The sequence below is a fragment of the Salminus brasiliensis genome, chromosome 2, assembly GCF_030463535.1.
Source record: "Salminus brasiliensis chromosome 2, fSalBra1.hap2, whole genome shotgun sequence".
In the NCBI taxonomy this organism is placed as follows: Eukaryota; Metazoa; Chordata; class Actinopteri; order Characiformes; family Bryconidae; genus Salminus; species Salminus brasiliensis.
The window spans coordinates 59,663,987-59,685,261 of NC_132879.1; the positions used below are offsets into that span (position 1 = coordinate 59,663,987).

The 21,275-nt window shown below is 43.6% G+C and overlaps 2 protein-coding genes across 2 annotated transcripts; one reads left to right on the forward strand and one right to left on the reverse strand.

Annotated features, from left to right (window-relative positions):
* Positions 1–12,235: 12,235 nt before the first annotated feature.
* On the reverse strand, positions 12,236–15,719 carry mcl1a (MCL1 apoptosis regulator, BCL2 family member a). The gene is made up of 3 exons (XM_072673362.1): positions 15,319–15,719; positions 13,481–13,731; positions 12,236–12,705 (listed from the first exon to the last, which is right to left on the reverse strand). Exons 1-3 carry the CDS (start codon positions 15,698–15,700, stop codon positions 12,589–12,591), a joined length of 750 nt encoding a protein of 249 aa, XP_072529463.1. The 5' UTR covers positions 15,701–15,719; the 3' UTR covers positions 12,236–12,588.
* Positions 15,720–17,259: 1,540 nt separating this feature from the next.
* LOC140549751 (uncharacterized) lies at positions 17,260–21,055 on the forward strand. Its single transcript, XM_072673497.1, has 3 exons — positions 17,260–17,266; positions 18,327–19,873; positions 20,825–21,055. The coding sequence occupies exons 1-3, from the start codon at positions 17,260–17,262 to the stop codon at positions 21,053–21,055; spliced, it is 1,785 nt and encodes a 594-aa protein (XP_072529598.1).
* The last annotated feature ends 220 nt before the right edge of the window (positions 21,056–21,275 follow it).

The following is a 21,275-nucleotide window of genomic DNA, read 5'->3' on the forward strand; positions in this document are numbered from 1 at the left end:
CGGCAACAAAAACCTACAAATCAAGATGTTTCCGTGCAGCCGATGCAGCCTTTTAGCAGCATAGTTACGTTTCAGGTGTGGGACCAGCCAGATTTGTAACTGGTATTGGGTGCATTTACACTGGTATTATCGTCCAGGTCCTGATACTCAGGACTGATCTAGTGACCAGGGGTAAACAAGGCGAGCGCTGAGTTCAGCTGAGTTCAGCGATAAGCAGCAGGTGATTCAGCCAGTAACTTTCTCAGAGGACGATGGAGATAAACACAGACGGTGGATCTGGATAAGAATAGGAACAGAGGAGCCGCCGTGGAAGTGAGAATGATCCCAGAACCCATGTACATTTCCTCCCGTCTGAAGCGTAGGAGCCTCATGAGCCTAATGTATGGCAGTGATGTGTATAAATAGAGCCAGGCCTAATCCGTCAGCCAAGCTAGCTGCAGGGATCAGCCTGTCCATCGTCCCTGTCTGAAAAACACTGAACTGATCTGGGAGCCTGCAGATGATCTGAAGACTAAACCAAAAAAACACCCGGGAGAATAAAGTCGAAACATAGGGAATGAATTCAAATGTGATGACCAGCTGATGGGAACAGGGCTGAAGGTCTGAAGAAGTAAAAAGGGGATATACGTCACGCCACATTGTGGAAGTAGTGCACTGTCAGCTGAGGATGAGAATTTCAGTGTAATTTCTCTGAACCTTGTGCCTCTCATCCATGACCATAAAACCCCATTCTGCACGATCAGAGACATGATCAGGAGGAAGTGATGTCATTTTTTCTTCCGAGGAATCCAGTTCTAAAGCCACTAAACTGGACCTTCATCAGTATCGGCCATTTGCTGTTTTCTCCAGAGCACAGATTGGCAGTTATTAAATGTTAATAACCGATTATTATTATAATTAATAACACCAGATTATTTCATGTTATTAACAGATTAATAATTGTTAATAAAAAATCTGAGTGTCAGTGTCAGTTTAGCCTGAAATATCCACACGTCACGCTTCCCTCCAGTGTAACAGGGTTGTAACATTTAGTAGCCCTGTCACATTATTCACACTTTCATAGGTGAACAAGATGGTAGGGTGTCCAATTTCGTACACGGGTGAAGGGACAGATACGGGTGAAGGGATAAACACGTGTGAAGGAATGTTTACGGGTGAAAGGACAGATATGGGTGAAGGAACGTCAACGGATGAAGGCTTGTATATGGGTAAAGGGACAGATAAGGGTGAAGTGACGGATACGGGTGAAGGTGGATAAAGATGTATGGATGTATATAGGTGAACGGACACATACAGGTAAAGGGATGTATACAGATAAAGGGACGTATACAGGTGAAGGGACATATATGAGTGATAGGACACAAGCGGGTGAAGGGACATATACAGGTGAAGGGACATATATGAGATAAAGGGACATATACAGGTGAAGGGGCGTATACAGGTGAAGGGACATATACAGGTGAAGGGGCGTATACAGATGAAGGGGCGTATACAGGTGAAGGGACGTATACAGGTGAAGGGGCGTATACAGGTGAAGGGGCGTGAAGTGAGTGTGTCCCAATTCTGCGGTCGAGGGCAGCCATGCTATGTACATCACCTACACCATCTGCAACCCTGCTCCTGGAGCCCTAATCCACCCGACCTGAATGGGGTGTGTAAGATTTGGGTAGGGGTTAAGACTGTTTGAGGGTACTGTAGCTCTCCAGGAAGAGGGTTGGAGATCAGTTCCATATAAGAATCACTTTTGGTTCCATGAAGAAACTTTCAGGGTTCTTAACAGCAGTGTTTCTGAGGGGCCCACTGACGTTCCACATGTTTGCTTTATCTACTCTGCTGCTAATGTGTAGGCTTCCAGGTTTGGGAAGCACTGCTTTCTGGGACCATTTTTTATAAATTACATTGATATTCCCAAATATTCCCAAATATTTCCAAATATTCCCAGCCTGTAAGTTCTGTAAAAGGCCGCTGTGGGAATCAGACAGATAAAAGCTAATATATTCAAGTGTTGAGTTTTCACTAAAGCTAGGTTTATTATCAGTGCTAGTGTGTGTGTGTGTGTGTGTGTGTGTTATGTTTTGGGATCTAAGGATGAAGTCATACACTCGTGACACTGATCCTTGTGAGTTCTATTAGTGACACATCACGAAAACACTTTCTCACACACACACACACACACACACACAAACTCACAAATTATTACTGAAATATTCAAACACACACACACACATGTGAACAGATCGTAGTCGTAGTCTCCAAGAGCTGGATAAACATCATCTCCATAATAAACCCTCATAAACACACACTCGGATCCGCCTGATCTCCGTGTGTTCCTCATATGACCGGAGAGCAGGATGTGGATCAGCTGAGCTCGGAGAGTTTACACTCAATCTGGCCTTTCACCAACACACACTGCGCTGACATCACACACACACCGCAATTCACACACACACACACACACACACACACACACACCGCAATTCATACAGACCTCCGAACTCGAAACCCACAGCACCAAGCCAACATGCTGAAGATCCTTCCCAAAATTCCCCTCAACCCTCAACCCTCAGTAAACACTTCCCACTGCTTTAGAACTGGTTTCAGTGCTGATACAGCGGCCAGGATTCACACCGAGACAGAACCCCACACAGCGGACCTCAGGACTGTTCATCCAGGAATCACCACTCAGTAACACTGGAAGAGTCTTTCTGATTATCTAGAACCACAGCAAATGGCCCAAAAGAACCAGAGATAACAGGAGAGGACATTCTAGAACAGTTTAAAGGTTCAGGTTCTAAAACGTTGAATAGGGTACAGAAGATTCTGATTCATGGTGAAATGTGAGAAGGTTCTAGAACAATGGGGTGTGAGAATGGGGTAAGGAGGTGCTGAAGAAGAGCTAAAGTGTTCTTGTTCCCCTTACCTCTGACTGCATTTTCCAAAACGTAGAACTTTAATGAAGGCTGCACTCCACCCGCACTCCACCCGCACTCCAGCCCTGAGGAACCTCTTTTCTGTGGAAGGTTCAAACACAGTGACGTAGCTCTGAGACTGACTCTCGAACACCACTGTCACAACATCAGCCAGAACCCCAACATTCAGCTTCTTCACTCTGCGCCAAAGGGTTACAGACATTTGGCCTGTCCAGGTGTCCCAATACTTTTTTCACAACAGTGTATATGATTGTTATTAATGTTAATATATTGGTAATTGCTGAATTTATGGAACATTTAATGTCTAGTCGATGTATTAAAGGATTTGAGATTGTGTTCTTTTAAACTGAAACCCTGTTCACTCAGGTGTTTTACCATCAGGTGGAGAAGCAGGCAGTTTCTACAGTTCCCGTCATGCTGGAGAGGAGGAATAGAGGGCAGTGAAATACGGATCTGCTGGGGTTTCTCAGTTTCTTCCAGTCTGCCATTGGGATTTGAACTTTTTCCATCAACCTCACTGTTCTGGACTGGCCTGCTCTGTTCATTAGCATGTTGCTAAAAGAGTCATTGAGTCAGTATGCAAACAACCGCTGCTAAATTAGCGCAGTATTTCCATAGCTGTCCTATCAGAGCCGGATAAAAACCCCGGGTTCCCAGCTTCCTTCCTCTGCGGCTTTTTATCTCACACTGCGAAAAAAACTGACCAGCAGTGAGAGAAGAGCCTGAGGCCCAGAACCCGTCAGAACTGAGCCGTCAGAGCTGGAGGAGACCATGCAAATCAAGAGCACACACAGTGTGTGAGAGTGTGTGTTCAGCCCAGGGAGGAAATCGTTATCATGAGTATGAGTGTGAGTGTCACCGGGGCCGAGCACCGAGCTGAGCAGCTAGTTTGAGCCAGTGTGAATGGGGGGCTGGGGGAGGTGAAACCAGAGACCACCGGTTAACATTGTATCAGCCCCACCTGCAAGTGCATGGTGTCACCGTCCAAACTCAGAGGATGTTCTAGAGTCTAGTGAAAGGTATTAGACTTAGACCGAAGACCGCAGACATCGCCAGGAGCACCAACTATTAGCGCAGTGCTCACGAGAGCCAGGGGCCACACATACAGTGAAAGCGGTGGGTTTCTGAGTCAGGTGTGGTCTGAACATTGGTGGTGCCTCCAAACAGCAATGTCTAGGTGAAACTGGAAGAACAGGAGTCACTGTATTCTCCTGATGTCTGAGGATTTATATGTCAATTTAAAACACAGAAATAAGCAATATTATTATTATCAGGATCAATAAAATCATGCGTTTCTTTACTGCATGAGAACCTAACGTATGAAAGCCTTTAGTATGAAGGTCAAATGCCAGGCTGTGCTGAGAGTCATTTTAATGGAATTTTTAATAATATTATATTGTTGATTTTATTGTCATGGTGTGTGCAGACAGACAGACGGGAAGAACACTCAGAGATGGAACTAAGCAAGATTTATTAAAACACTACAGGATACAAAAGAAGGTGCAGTGAAACCAGTGAACAGTAATATAAGAGGCAAAACTGGAACCCAAACAGAACGGTGAAAACAACTAACCTGGGACTGGGAGGAGCGACAGGGGACAGACCCCTAATCTACCGAGATCAGAACGTGGGAAACAGGGGAGTAATAACCGAACTTAAACTGCAAGCCTAGCTTGTTTATATCATATAAGAATGTTTACAGAATCGTCTCTAGATATTATTATTATTATTATTATTATTATTATTATGCAGTTAATGAATGTTTTTTGTGAGAAATCTAGCTAGTTAGGAAGGTTATTTCCTCCATGACTGCCTCTGATCTTGCACCAGTTATTATGTTATCTGTTATTAGTTATTATTAGTTATTATTAGTTATTAGTTATCTGTAAATTGGACTAAATTACTTTAAATTACTGCTAATTTACATACAGTGTGTTATTCTGAGTGTTTCTCGTTACAGGTAGGGAGGTTCTCTGATAGGCCAAGCCTGAAGATATAAAAAGGTGGTTCTTTTTTAGGACTGTAAGGAGTCTCTCTCTGAAGAGTACTGAGTACCTGTGTTCTGTTTAAGAGTCTAGTACCTGTGTTCTGTTTAAGAGTCTAGTACCTGTGTTCTGTTTAAGAGTCTAGTACGTGTGTTCTGTTTAAGAGTCTAGTACGTGTGTTCTGTTTAAGAGTCTAATACCTGTGTTCTGTTTAAGAGTCTAGTACCTGTGTTCTGTTTAAGAGTCTAGTACGTGTGTTCTGTTTAAAAGTCTAGTACGTGTGTTCTGTTTAAGAGTCTAATACCTGTGTTCTGTTTAAGAGTCTAGTACGTGTGTTCTGTTTAAAAGTCTAGTACGTGTGTTCTGTTTAAGAGTCTAATACCTGTGTTCTGTTTAAGAGTCTAGTACGTGTGTTCTGTTTAAAAGTCTAGTATGTGTGTTCTGTTTAAGAGTCTAATACCTGTGTTCTGTTTAAGAGTCTAGTACGTGTGTTCTGTTTAAGAGTCTAATACCTGTGTTCTGTTTAAGAGTCTAGTACCTGTGTTCTGTTTAAGAGTCTAATACCTGTGTTCTGTTTAAGAGTCTAGTACGTGTGTTCTGTTTAAAAGTCTAGTACGTGTGTTCTGTTTAAGAGTCTAGTACCTGTGTTCTGTTTAAGAGTCTAGTACCTGTGTTCTGTTTAAGAGTCTAATACCTGCGTTCTGTTTAAGAGTCTAGTACCTGTGTTCTGTTTAAGAGTCTAGTACGTGTGTTCTGTTTAAAAGTCTAGTACGTGTGTTCTGTTTAAGAGTCTAATACCTGTGTTCTGTTTAAGAGTCTAGTACCTGTGTTCTGTTTAAAAGTCTAGTACGTGTGTTCTGTTTAAGAGTCTAGTACGTGTGTTCTGTGTAAGAGTCTAGTACGTGTGTTCTGTTTAAGAGTCTAGTACGTGTGTTCTGTTTAAGAGTCTAATACCTGTGTTCTGTTTAAGAGTCTAGTACGTGTGTTCTGTTTAAAAGTCTAGTACGTGTGTTCTGTTTAAGAGTCTAATACATGTGTTCTGTTTAAGAGTCTAGTACGTGTGTTCTGTTTAAGAGTCTAGTACCTGTGTTCTGTTTAAGAGTCTAATACCTGTGTTCTGTTTAAGAGTCTAGTACGTGTGTTCTGTTTAAGAGTCTAATACCTGTGTTCTGTTTAAGAGTCTAGTACGTGTGTTCTGTTTAAGAGTCTAATACCTGTGTTCTGTTTAAGAGTCTAGTACCTGTGTTCTGTTTAAGAGTCTAATACCTGTGTTCTGTTTAAGAGTCTAGTACGTGTGTTCTGTTTAAGAGTCTAGTACCTGTGTTCTGTTTAAGAGTCTAGTACCTGTGTTCTGTTTAAAAGTCTAGTACCTGTGTTCTGTTTAAGAGTCTAATACCTGTGTTCTGTTTAAGAGTCTAGTACGTGTGTTCTGTTTAAAAGTCTAGTACGTGTGTTCTGTTTAAGAGTCTAATACCTGTGTTCTGTTTAAGAGTCTAGTACGTGTGTTCTGTGTAAGAGTCTAGTACCTGTGTTCTGTTTAAGAGTCTAATACCTGTGTTCTGTTTAAGAGTCTAGTACGTGTGTTCTGTTTAAGAGTCTAATACCTGTGTTCTGTTTAAGAGTCTAGTACCTGTGTTCTGTTTAAGAGTCTAATACCTGTGTTCTGTTTAAGAGTCTAGTACCTGTGTTCTGTTTAAGAGTCTAGTACGTGTGTTCTGTTTAAAAGTCTAGTACGTGTGTTCTGTTTAAGAGTCTAATACCTGTGTTCTGTTTAAGAGTCTAGTACGTGTGTTCTGTTTAAAAGTCTAGTACGTGTGTTCTGTTTAAGAGTCTAATACATGTGTTCTGTTTAAGAGTCTAGTACGTGTGTTCTGTTTAAGAGTCTAGTACCTGTGTTTTGTTTAAGAGTCTAATACCTGTGTTCTGTTTAAGAGTCTAGTACGTGTGTTCTGTTTAAGAGTCTAATACCTGTGTTCTGTTTAAGAGTCTAGTACCTGTGTTCTGTTTAAGAGTCTAATACCTGTGTTCTGTTTAAGAGTCTAGTACGTGTGTTCTGTTTAAGAGTCTAGTACCTGTGTTCTGTTTAGAGTCTAGTACCTGTGTTCTGTTTAAGAGTCTAGTACGTGTGTTCTGTTTAAAAGTCTAGTACGTGTGTTCTGTTTAAAAGTCTAGTACGTGTGTTCTGTTTAAGAGTCTAATACCTGTGTTCTGTTTAAGAGTCTAGTACGTGTGTTCTGTTTAAGAGTCTAGTACCTGTGTTCTGTTTAAGAGTCTAGTACCTGTGTTCTGTTTAAGAGTCTAGTATGTGTGTTCTGTTTAAGAGTCTAGTACCTGTGTTCTGTTTAAGAGTCTAGTACGTGTGTTCTGTTTAAAAGTCTAGTACGTGTGTTCTGTTTAAGAGTCTAATACATGTGTTCTGTTTAAGAGTCTAGTACGTGTGTTCTGTTTAAGAGTCTAGTACCTGTGTTCTGTTTAAGAGTCTAATACCTGTGTTCTGTTTAAGAGTCTAGTACGTGTGTTCTGTTTAAGAGTCTAATACCTGTGTTCTGTTTAAGAGTCTAGTACCTGTGTTCTGTTTAAGAGTCTAGTACGTGTGTTCTGTTTAAGAGTCTAGTACCTGTGTTCTGTTTAAGAGTCTAGTACCTGTGTTCTGTTTAAAAGTCTAGTACGTGTGTTCTGTTTAAAAGTCTAGTACGTGTGTTCTGTTTAAGAGTCTAATACCTGTGTTCTGTTTAAGAGTCTAGTACGTGTGTTCTGTGTAAGAGTCTAGTACCTGTGTTCTGTTTAAGAGTCTAGTACCTGTGTTCTGTTTAAGAGTCTAGTACCTGTGTTCTGTTTAAAAGTTTAGTACGTGTGTTCTGTTTAAGAGTCTAGTACCTGTGTTCTGTTTAAGAGTCTAGTACCTGTGTTCTGTTTAAGAGTCTAGTATGTGTGTTCTGTTTAAGAGTCTAGTACCTGTGTTCTGTTTAAGAGTCTAGTACGTGTGTTCTGTGTAAGAGTCTAGTACCTGTGTTCTGTTTAAGAGTCTAGTACCTGTGTTCTGTTTAAGAGTCTAGTACCTGTGTTCTGTCTAAGAGTCTGAAGTGCTTCTGTCTCTGCTTATTCAAACACACTGAAAACACCCCAGTAAAACTTTCAGATCTGAGTGTGTTGAAGATCACACCTGTGGGTGATGTCATCAGTACCTGTCTCAGGTGTGTTCGAGCAGTGGAGCGGTCCAGTCTGAGCGATGGACAGCTGTACTGCCACAGCAGAAAAAACACTGAGATGTTGTGCAAAAAACTGCAGCCTTCTGTGTGTGCCTGGTGTGGATGTGGTATATGTATGTGTGTGTGTGTGTGTGTGTGTGTGTGTGTGTGTGTGTGTGTGTGTGGTGTGTGAGTGTGTGTGTGTGTGTGTGTGTGTGGTGTGTGTGTGGTGTGTGAGTGTGTGTGTGTGTGGTGTGGGGGGAGGGGTGCTTGCGGAAATATGACGCACAAAGCGAGCATACCAAGTAGTACGAAGTAAGAAGAGCGGATGCTGAATGGTAAATGGGAGATGGGGGAGAGAGGTGTTAGTATATATATGTATATATATATATATATAGACAGAGAGACACAGAGACAGAGAGAGAGAGAGAGAGACAGAGAGACACAGATACAGAGACAGAGAGAGAGACAGAGAGACACAGATACAGAGACAGAGAGAGAGACAGAGAGACACAGAGAGAGAGACAGAGAGAGAGACAGAGAGACACAGATACAGAGACAGAGAGACAAAGTGTTATGAGACAAATGTTGTCATGGTAACTTTCTGGTATTTCAGAGGAAATTCCTGGACAGTGAGGTCAATTCTGTGAAACTCCCTCCCACACACACACACACACACACACACACACTGAGACCCTGTTTTAGAAGTAGAACAAGGAGCATGCAGGTCTGAGAGATGAACGAGGTGACTAGTAGGACCCCTTACAGCAGCCCCCTGATACAGACATACAATAGCAGCAAGTTGGAATAGTACTGACACCAGTGTTGACCAGAGTGGTCAGTGTGGAACTCAGTATCACAGGGCAGAATTCAGCAGCATGTATATTTCACAGTTCAGCACGCAGGGCACTGTGCAGCAAACATAGCTCCCAAAGAAAACATGTTTGTTCAAACTGGCCACATGGAAACACTCCCCATATGGAAAATGTTATGTCTATGCTATAGGCGTGGGCATTAGGGGTATAAAGCCTCAATGCAATTCAATGCAACCAAATCCTCACTGCAAAGTCTAGTAGAAAGTCTTCTTCTCTGGACAGTAGAGACAGTTACTCCAACAGAAGCAGGATCAGCTCTTTAATACCCCTGATTTCAGATGAAACAGTAAATGAGCAGGTGTCCCAATACTTTTGTCCGTATAGTGTATGTACTTTATTTTAAGGGGGATTTATCTTTCCGGAACAGGTGATCTATTGTTTTATGTTGTTTGTATTTTGATTTATGTTGTGTTTAATTATGTGTTTGTATTCTGGCTCTTTGAGTCTGAGTGCATTAGGTGACCTAGTTGTTTTATACATGCATCTCCTGCAGCGATACATGCACGCAACAGCAACACTGCAGAACCCACACCAGTTTCAGTCTCGAGTCAGAGTTAGAGCTGATCTGAGTTTCAGAGTTTTTCCCCCAGTACTTTTATTTTCTCAAAACAAAAGACTTTTTTGAAATAATAGTTTGTCATTTTTTTATATTATTATTTTTATGTTTTTGCTGCCAGAAACACACAAGAGTACATATAATAGCTAAAACCAGTACAACCAGGTTTTAGACCAGTTAAGACCAGTATAAATCAGCATGAGCCAGAATAAACCAGTTAAAACCAGTATAAATCAGCATGAGCCAGAATAGACCAGTTAAAACCAATATAAATCAGCATGATCCAGAATAGACCAGTTAAAACCAATATAAATCAGCATGATCCAGAATAGACCAGTTAAAACCAGTATAAATCAGCATGAGCCAGAATAGACCAATTAAAACCAATATAAATCAGCATGAGCCAGAATAGACCAGTTAAAACCAGTATAAATCAGCAGAAACTGTGACTTGATGCTGGTGTAAACGGCCGGTTTCAGCTGCTGAAAGATAGAGAGGGACAGTGTAGAGGGTTGGAGGGGGCGTGTCCTTCTGGTCTAATATGGAAAGTGAAAGAAGGTGCATCACATTTACAGACCAGTAATTACCCACAGTGAAAAAAACACTGCAGGCAGGAAGGGGGGGAGGGGGGGCATGAGGTACATAAATGAGTAAACAAGTTTCTTAACGAGGGGGTTTACTGCTGGACCCCCGCAAACGATTCCTGTAGAACTGCCAGTAAAGAATCTGAACCTCTTCACTCTATTAACTGAAGAACCAGCAGGTAGATCTGGACTGTCTGAACAGCCAAGCTCCCAGACCACTAATGAGTCCGGGACAGGGAACAGTCTAAACATGGCCGTCAGCACAGGTCCGTCACCACCAGCCTCTGAAATCTCTCCACAGGGAGCTGCGGTCCCGGTTCCTGTCCCTGACTGTCTGCGTCGTCTTTCAGCCTCAGTTCTGAGGAGACTGGCCTGTAGGCTGGGGTCTCTGCCACTGCTGGTAGACCTGTATGACCGTAAGCTTCCACACACCTGCAGATTCAGCTGCTTCCTTCACACCGTGATCTTTAGGACCCATTTTGCACACATCCAACGAGCACTGCACCACCTCTCCTCAATCTATAAACCCCATCACACACCCCACAGGTATTCACAGCCCCATCATCCCCGTGCAGCGCCATCTGCAGGAGCCTGAAGTTACTAGCACCTGAAACTGTCTGGAGAGCTTATTTACTCTATTCACGCTCAGCAGATGATTTTTCACGCTGACTGAAAGGCTAGTGTGCGTTCGTCTGTTTCATCGTACAGACTCCTGCACTGCTTACAGGCAGCAACAGCCTGCTCTGACTGGGCAATAGGATGGTTAGAGTGGTCGAGTCATAGTTCCCCTCATGGTTAGTGTGGTTGCGTTGCTAAGCGCCAAGTAAATAACTCCTTTACTAATAAAACATTATGAAAACTTTCCACCCGTCACCATCCCGTCATCTACGCTCCCTCAGACATGTCAGAGCACAGAGCCAGGGTGGAGGAGGTGGAGGCTGGTGTGATAGTTCCACTGAGTCCTAAAACAGAGTTTATACCCTACACAAACACACCCAGCAGCACAGCTACATCCTTCACTACAATATCTGTCCAAATGTTTGTGGACACCCATTGCTGGCACAGATGTGCAAATGCACACACACAGCTTGTCTAGTCCGTGTGGAGAAGAACTGCCAATAGAATAAGACCCTATTGAACTATCAGCACCATGCTGCCTAATGCCAGGCGTGGGCTAGAGGGGTATAAAGCCCCCAGCAGTTGGGTTGGATGATCTGAGGACCGGGTTTGACAAGGTGTGCAGATCTCTGCTGTGTGTTTTACGGTTCTACTTGGTTCTACTGGACCTCACACACCTGTTACAGCCTCTCCTGTTGAACACACACACACACACCAATCTTTGGACATGCCAACTGAGAGCTGAGGGCATTTCTGATAGGTGTGTGTTAAACAGATAAAACACACCCTGTGCATGGCAGGACACACACACACACACACACCTTCGGTTCTTGGCTCACCTGGCAGGGAGTTCACTACACACACGCTTATAAATTGTACAGGTGATTTCAGGGAACGTTGGAACATGGAAAGTACCTTACGAGCCGTGACCTGAGAACACACGCAGACGCTGCAGAACCCTCAGCTTTAAGGGTGATTCCATGACCGGGAGGCTAGAGGGTTGCTATGGTTTATTGTGAGGTTGCTAGGATGTTCTTCTTTGACCAGGGGAGCCATGCATGTATCAGTGACAACCTTCTGGGTGCAGCATAAGCTCCTATTACTTATTAGCTACATTAGCTTCGTAGCTCCTGTGCTAATTGGTGGGGTGCACGTTTCCATTACTTGTTAGCTGCATTAGCCTCGTAGCTCTGGCGCTAGTTCATGACTTGTTGGCTACATTACCAACACAGCTCCAGCGCTAGTTGCCTTGTAGCTCTGTTGGTAATCGGTGGGCTACAGGTTCCTGTCCCTGACTGTCTGTGTTGTCTTTCAGCCACAGTTCTGAGGAGACTGTCCTGTAGGCTGGGGTCTCTGCCACTGCCGGTAGACCCGTATGATCATACAATCATTTACTAGATTTTTCACCAAACCATCACTTTAATAACCTCTCTTGGAGTGACACACACACACACACACACACACACACACACACACACACACACACACACACACACACGTTTTTCAGGTTGAGAATAATTTATTTGTCTGTTTCTTATAAAAATAAAGTCTCAAACATCTTCATAATAAACAACGTACAGTTCGCTCGTGAGGTCACCAGACCGGACACATAGCATAGCACGAAGAGCTTCTTCTCCACCTTCTCTCTGGCTCTTCTTTGGATCCTCTGCTCTTCACTTAGCCTCTCCACTGAAACGAGGCTAGCACAAACAGCGCACTGATTGGCCCGTAATAGTGGACGGCCAGTAGTTGGCAGAGGCGCGGGGTCTTCGTACCGATGTCTTTATGATCGATACGGCGTGAGTGTGACCATAGTCACAGTTTCCAGGCACTGTCCTCAGCCCCACCCACATCAGCGCATCAGTAGTGCTAGCCCTGCCCCCAGTCCTGCAAATCCCGCGATGGCCATGAGGGCGTTGCGGACGCGAGACTCAGAGTCGTCTTCGCGGAAGAACTCCACAAAGCCGTCCTGAAAACACAAACACACTGCGCTTTAGAACCAACCAACACACTCCACAAGGGGGCGCTGTGAATACCTGTACCTGCAGCATGTATAGTGTACAGTCTAAGCAGTATAGCGCTACCCTAACTGTACAGCACTGAAAGAAGACTCTGATGGTAGAACCCTGTTTGGTGTTGAATAGAACCATACAGAAGATTTTCCACAAGTGCAAAGAACCTTTAACCACGCAAGCATGGGCTGGGTTCTACCAGAACTTCTACCTTTAGTAAAGAACCTGTTAAGGTTTTAGTACAGTACTGGGTTTCCAGTCTCACTCCAGAACCCCTGACTTGGCTGGTAAATGAGAGAGTTCATTGGTTAACGACTAAAGGAGGGAAAGTACAGAACCGTGCAGACTGAGGAGTGGTCACTGAGAAGGTGGATCACCTGACCACACCACTCTCAGATGTGTGCGATCACACACACACCTGACTGCATAATTAAAGAGAGGAAAAACAGCGCTCAGCGCGTCTACAGTTACTGAGACCCGCGGATCAATGGGCGGCGAGCGGCAGGTCATTCATACAGCAGGGCAGTGTGGGTCCTCGTTAACAGCCTCGTTAATCAGGTGTGTCAGGATTAATGGAGGTTAACACTGCTATCGCATTACAGATCCGAAACCTCATCTCTCCAAAACATCAACCTTACAGGTTACCTGAAGGTGGGCGGGGCCTAAACAACACCATTTAGAGGAGGTCTGAGTCTAAACCAGACAAATCCAGATGCCAGAATCCAGACTCACCCAGGCTTTGTTGTTGACGAGCCACTGGTCTTGGTGTGTGCTGAGGTAAGTGGAGATGTGTCCAGCCACGGTGTCCACACACTGCTCTCTGCCCGCCTCCATCAGCCGTTCACACACTACCGCTCCGAAGGCCACCAGGCTGGCGATCCGGCCCCAGTTGGTGGTTCCGTCGCTGAACAGGGTCGCAGACACGTTGCTAATAAACTCCATGTTCTCGTTCTGCTTTTCCAAATTCAGCCGCTTGACCATTCCTGAAGAAACATGAACCAGAAAACCATCAATACCCCTCAAAACCAGCCCTACTGCAGTCATTATAGAGCGCCCCCTATGCCTCCTGTAGTGTATTATAGTCTGTCAGAAGCCAGCAAACATGAATATCACAGAATCTGATCTAAAACACACACATTTCATGTTTAATCTGCTTAGACTGAATTCTCTGGCGTGCTTCACCTCCTGCTGCTCGGAGCTGCATGTTTGTTTGTGGCTCAATGCAAATCAGAAGAGCAAATATCGGCGCCGAGGTCGAATGCAAAAGTCTTTTCCATCAGTCAGCCGTTCACAGTCAGCTGCAAATACGGAGCCGCTGTTAAGGTCGGAGCATTAGTCCAGCGTTCGGCTCTGATTAGCCTGTTTATTCAGGAAACTCTGACCTGCACCTCAAACCCTTTCACTCTCAGTTCCGCAGGAATGCCCCCGCAGGGGAAGGTCCTCCTGCTCTGGGTTTGAGTGGAAAGGTTTGTCCAGACCTCAAAGTTCAAACCACAGGCTCTCCCCTCCCACTCTATTGCAATAGTACAGATAATAAATATGACTTATGCATAACTGATTTACATATTTGCTTCTTGCACTAAACACATTTACACACCAGTGTGCAGCACATTAACACTGTGTGTGTGTGTGTGTGTGTGTTAGGTTTTAGCTGAAATACAGCCCTGCATATGTGTGTGTGTGTGTGTGTGTGTATCAGCATTTTTGTGGCTGCGGCAGTTTGCTAGTGCACTTCCAGTGAAGTGTGTGTGTGTGTGTGTGTGTGTGTTGAGTGTGTTATTCTGATAAGCTGCTTCAGCGGAACTGGGCCTCAGTTCCAGGAACACACACACTCTCTCTCTCATGGTGATAAACCACACGGCACTGTGGCCAGCCCCGCTCTGTGTAAACACCCCCGTCCCAGCTCGGCATCAGTGAGTCTGAATACGGAGGACAATAACGCCCTCAGTTAGAGTAAGTGTACCGTGATCTAAGGTCTCAGAGTATACTTTACTATATAATACACACAGCATATAGTGTGAGAGACCAGGAGAATGATGGGTAATGCTGATTATTGTAATGTTATATAGGAAACAACTCAATGTAGCTATAAGCTATTATCAGAACACCTGCATATATAACACAGCATCATACTAGAATACATACATATATAACCTAACATTATATACTACCGCATAACCCAGAACACACACAAGTGTCCAATAACTATAAAGTAATAACTGTTCTATAACCTAGTTTTATTTAGTGATTGCTCAATAACACTGTATATTCTTAAATGCAATAATAACTATCTCTCATTATATATATATATATCTAATATGAGTATGTAATGTATACTGTTATATAATGTAAGCTGCCTTTACCCCAATATTGTTAGAGCTGAACTCTGATAATAACCCTAAAAACACAGCATTAATAACACACAGGGTCTATTAATAACACAGGGTCTATTAAGCCCCTACACTGGAGCACCCAGCCAGCAGCTGCGCCCCGGGGCCTGACGCAGCTCCAGCCCGGGTCAGGTGGAGCTGAGGGCGGCAGGGCTGCTCCCTGTATCCGCGGGTTCTCACCGTTGTAGGCGATGCGGTGTTTGTGAATCACCCCCTCCACGACCCTGCTCATCGTCTGCAGAGCCGGGTGCTGGTACTGGAGCTTCTGGCCCGTGTAAGCGCGGTAAAAGTCCCCGATCAGGCGGCGGGTGTCCTCCTCCAGCGCCCCGCGGCAGCCCGGGCTAAAGTCCAGCAGGAAGTCGTCGGAGGGGGACTGCGGGGACTCGGGCAGAGACCCTCCGCCCAGGGAGGCTTTCGCGGAGCCGGGCGGAACCTGCAGACCCTCCAGGACAGCCAGGTCGGGCCGGTCCGTACAGTCCAGCTGACCCTCCTTGTCCTTCTTAAACAGCCCTGGGTTCGCTCCGTCACACAGGAAGCTGATGGCGGCGGCGGTTCGGTCCATCCTGCTGCTGCTCGCTCCTCGGACTGACTGCAGGGCGCGCGCCGCCCCCCAGGGGCCTTTATAAGAGGGTGGCGACGCTGACGACACGGATGACGTAGCCAGTGTCTCCGTCAGAAACAATAAATAATAATAATAATAATAATAATAGTGAATATTACATATACTACATTCATAAAACACAAACACCACTAATTAAATACCTGCACAAATATATACTATATAATTATAATATTTACAAACAAAAATACTGAATTTAAATTACATAATGTACTCATATCATATCATATATACATTTAATAAGGACACGATCTTTTTCTTTCTGATTCTTCTTCTTCTTATTATTATTATTATTATTATTATTATTATTATTATTATTATTATTATTATTAACATTAGTAATGTTAGTATTAATAGTAGCAATATTCTTTTTACATATTCTTAGTAATGATATCAGTAATATTATTGTGACTAATGTTTATTATTCTAATTTAGTAATATTACTTTCATTGATTGATAATTGATTTCAGTTATAAGTAACGTGTTATTATCACACATAATACACAATTGCATTAAAATAGAAAGATGCATTATTATTATTGTTATAATATACTTCAATGTAGTTTTTTAATATGACACAATACACTTATTTATGAATACCTATTTTGTCTACAGTACAATTATAAATTATGCAACTATATAATGTCATAGCATTATCTTTTATTATACACCACTGTCAAAGAAATACAAATATTTTTAATTGTGTTAAAAATAGATATTTTACCTATATACCTATTACATATATTTTTTAACATACATTATACTGATGTCCTTAAATTAATATAATATATATGTTAGTTATAAAAAAATATATTGTTTTTAGTCATAGTAGTATTTTTTATTAGTATTATAATCATATATGTAATATATGTTTCATTTAAAAATGTAAATGTAATTTTACTTGATTATAAATAAATGTGTTATATTCTTTACAGTTGAGATCAAATAAAAAGAAGTGTTCTTTTGATTTTATCAATATTAATATCATATAATTCATATTTGTTAAGATAATAATATTAATATAAAGAAAAATAATATTCATTTAATATAATCAAATATAATTACCTGCTATTATACACCACAGTATACACTACAGTATATGTTAATATACAGTGTTTGAGTAAAATATTAAATTTATTATATATCTAATAATAAATTATACTGCTGTCAGGTTCATAATATATATGTTTTAATTATTTCATTTAATTATAAAGATATGCATTTGAACAGTTAATTATAATAATAATAGTAAGAAGAAGAAGATCAATGAAACAAAACAATTATTGAATTACTTAAATTAGCTATTGATCAATGATCAATGCTTTTCTTATCCTGATTAACAGATATTGATGAATAGGATGAGGTGTGGCTGTGAACACAGAGGTCATCGGACTGTGTAGGTGAGGGGTGAGGTGAGAGAGGGCGTGAGTGCATTCTTCAGATGAATATGTTAATGACTGTCCTCTGTAGGGCGGAGCCGGTCAGCAGTGCAGACTGATGTAATGACTGGTATGTTTACTTTACTGTTGTGTCCCAACAGTCTGTATCCAACACCGTCACCAAACATGGTATAAATAGGAAATGGTGATGAATCACCATGGAAACACACTGCCTAAATAATTGCCAATAGCATAAAGTCACATGACCGATCAGGTGATTCTGCACTGCGCCACACAGTAGAACAGTGCAGTAAGTGTTCTCACAACTACATGTGCAAGCATGTGTTTTACCACAGCAAATGCCTAGCAACCACTTCAGTTACCATAGCAACCACTTTGAAAAATGCAGCAACAACTCATCAACTATCAGATATGGTACAGCAGTTAGATAGCCTCAACACTCTACCAACCACCTGGAATACCATGGCAACCACATAGCAACCACCTCATAGTGCAGCAGCTACATAGAATACAATACCAATTACATAACAAACTTCAGACAGGACATCGCAGGTATCACATTGGCTTAGTCCAGCCTGATTCAATCACATGCTAATTCATTTACCGACTGATTCATTTACCGACTGATTCATTTACCGACTGATTCAGTTTCAGACTGATTCATTTACAGACTGATTCATCTACAGACTGATTCAACTACAGACCTGATTCATCTACAGACTGATTCATTTACCGACTGATTCAGTCTCTGAGCTGAGTGTTATCAGTATGAACTGTATGAACTGTGTATTGATTATCACACACTCCCAGATCAAAGTTTGCAGAGTCATTCTGCCTTTAATGTATCATTTAATCATATACACACACACGCACACACACACGCACACACACACACACACACACACACACACACACACACACACACGCACAAACACACTCAGCGCAGTGACTAACACAGATAAAATCTTAGATGATGTCATCACTTACTCCATGACCCAGCAGTAAATGATCTGATCTACATCCGGATACAGAACCTCATATCTCCTAAAATGGTTCTGTCACCGTCCACCTTTGTTTTACATCGCAGCCTTGTTGGGCCATGATGGCCATCCACTACTCCGTCCACTACTCCATCCACTACTCCATCCACTACTCCATCCACTACTCAGTCCACTACTCCATCCACTACTCCATTCACTACTCCGTCCACTACTCCATCCACTACTCCGTCCACTACTCCGTCCACTACTCCATTCACTACTCCATCCACTACTCCATCCACTACACCATTCACTACTCCGTCCACTACTCCGTCCACTACTCCATTCACTACTCCATCCACTACTCCATCCACTACACCATTCACTACTCCATCCACTACTCCGTTCACTACTCCGTCCACTACTCCGTCCACTACTCCATCCACTACTCAGTCCACTACTCAGTCCACTACCCCATCCACTACTCCATCCACTACTCCGTCCACTACTCCATTCACTACTCCATCCACTACTCCATCCACTACTCAGTCCACTACTCCATCCACTACTCCATTCACTACTCCGTCCACTACTCCATCCACTACTCCGTCCACTACTCCGTCCACTACTCCATTCACTACTCCATCCACTACTCCATCCACTACACCATTCACTACTCCGTCCACTACTCCGTCCACTACTCCATTCACTACTCCATCCACTACTCCATCCACTACACCATTCACTACTCCATCCACTACTCCGTTCACTACTCCGTCCACTACTCCGTCCACTACTCCATCCACTACTCAGTCCACTACTCAGTCCACTACCCCATCCACTACTCCATCCACTACTCAGTCCACTACCCCATCCACTACTCCATCCACTACTCAGTCCACTACTCAGTCCACTACTCCATCCACTACTCAGTCCACTACTCAGTCCACTACTCCATCCACTACTCCATCCACTACTCCATCCACTACTCAGTCCACTACTCCATCCACTACTCCATCCACTACTCAGTCCACTACTCCATCCACTACTCAGTCCACTACTCCATCCACTACTCCATCCACTACTCAGTCCACTACTCCATCCACTACTCAGTCCACTACTCCATCCACTACTCCATCCACTACTCAGTCCACTACTCCATTCACTACTCCATCCACTACTCAGTCCACTACTCAGTCCACTACTCCATCCACTACTCCATCCACTACTCAGTCCACTACTCCATCCACTACTCAGTCCACTACTCCATCCACTACTCCATTCACTACTCCATCCACTACTCAGTCCACTACTCCATCCACTACTCAGTCCACTACTCCATCCACTACTCCATCCACTACTCAGTCCACTACTCCATCCACTACTCCATTCACTACTCCATCCACTACTCAGTCCACTACTCCATCCACTACTCAGTCCACTACTCAGTCCACTACCCCATCCACTACTCCATCCACTACTCAGTCCACTACTCCATCCAGTACTCAGTCCACTACTCCATCCACTACTCAGTCCACTACCCCATCCACTACTCAGTCCACTACTCCATCCACTACTCAGTCCACTACTCCATCCACTACTCAGTCCACTACCCCATCCACTACTCCATCCACTACTCAGTCCACTACTCCATCCACTACTCAGTCCACTACTCAGTCCACTACCCCATCCACTACTCCATCCACTACTCCATCCACTACTCCATCCACTACTCAGTCCACTACTCCATCCACTACTCAGTCCACTACTCCATCCACTACTCAGTCCACTACTCCATCCACTACTCCATTCACTACTCAGTCCACTACTCCATCCACTACTCAGTCCACTACTCCATCCACTACTCAGTCCACTACCCCATCCACTACTCCATCCACTACTCAGTCCACTACCCCATCCACTACTCAGTCCACTACTCCATCCACTACTCAGTCCACTACCCCATCCACTACTCCATCCACTACTCAGTCCACTACTCCATTCACTACTCCATCCACTACTCCATCCACTACTCAGTCCACTACTCCATCCACTACTCAGTCCACTACTCCATCCACTACTCCATCCACTACTCAGTCCACTACCCCATCCACTACTCAGTCCACTACCCCATCCACTACTCAGTCCACTACTCCATCCACTACTCAGTCCACTACTCAGTCCACTACTCCATCCACTACTCAGTCCACTACTCCATCCACTACTCAGTCCACTACTCCATCCACTACTCCATCCACTACTCAGTCCACTACCCCATCCACTACTCAGTCCACTACCCCATCCACTACTCAGTCCACTACTCCATCCACTACTCAGTCCACTACTCAGTCCACTACTCCATCCACTACTCAGTCCACTACCCCATCCACTACTCAGTCCACTACTCAGTCCACTACTCCATCCACTACTCAGTCCACTACTCCATCCACTACTCCATCCACTACTCAGTCCACTACTCCATCCACTATTTCATCCATTACTCCATCCACTACTCAGTCCACTACTCCATCCACTATTTCATCCATTACTCCATCCACTACTCCATCCATCTGAGCCATCCAGGCTTGCACGGCACTCATCAGTAAACATGTATGTCTGGCCCCACTGCCACCGTTTCTGCAGAATAGAAGGTTTAGGCAAGCCTCTGGAGGATCCTACACCTGGAGGTTTTCCGGGACTCCAGACGCACCAGCAGCTTCAAACCCCTGGTTGCTGCTTTGAAAAGACTTTTAGCAGCTGATTTCTGGCTGAAACGTCCTCATTACGCCTTCATCTGCATGAACCCGTCTGCGCTCGGAATCAGCCTCACAGCCGTCTCCTCTCACTACCACGATCACTTTGTCCAGGACACTGCACTGCTAGAGGCTTTCCAGCAGAGAGACCTGTGGCCTGGTTGATCCTGTGGATCGTCCCTCTTAAGTAGTTTAATGATCACAGGTGTCTGAGACTGCTTTCAGTGACCCAAAGAGCCCTGAGACACAAAACCTTTCATGAGTTTCACTGAAAAACAGAGAAATGAATCTTAATTAAACTTCAATCCAATTTGCATAATAATCTGGAACGAGGTTTAGAGAGAAGATAGAAGTAAAAAGGGAATTTAATGACTGCATTGTGAAC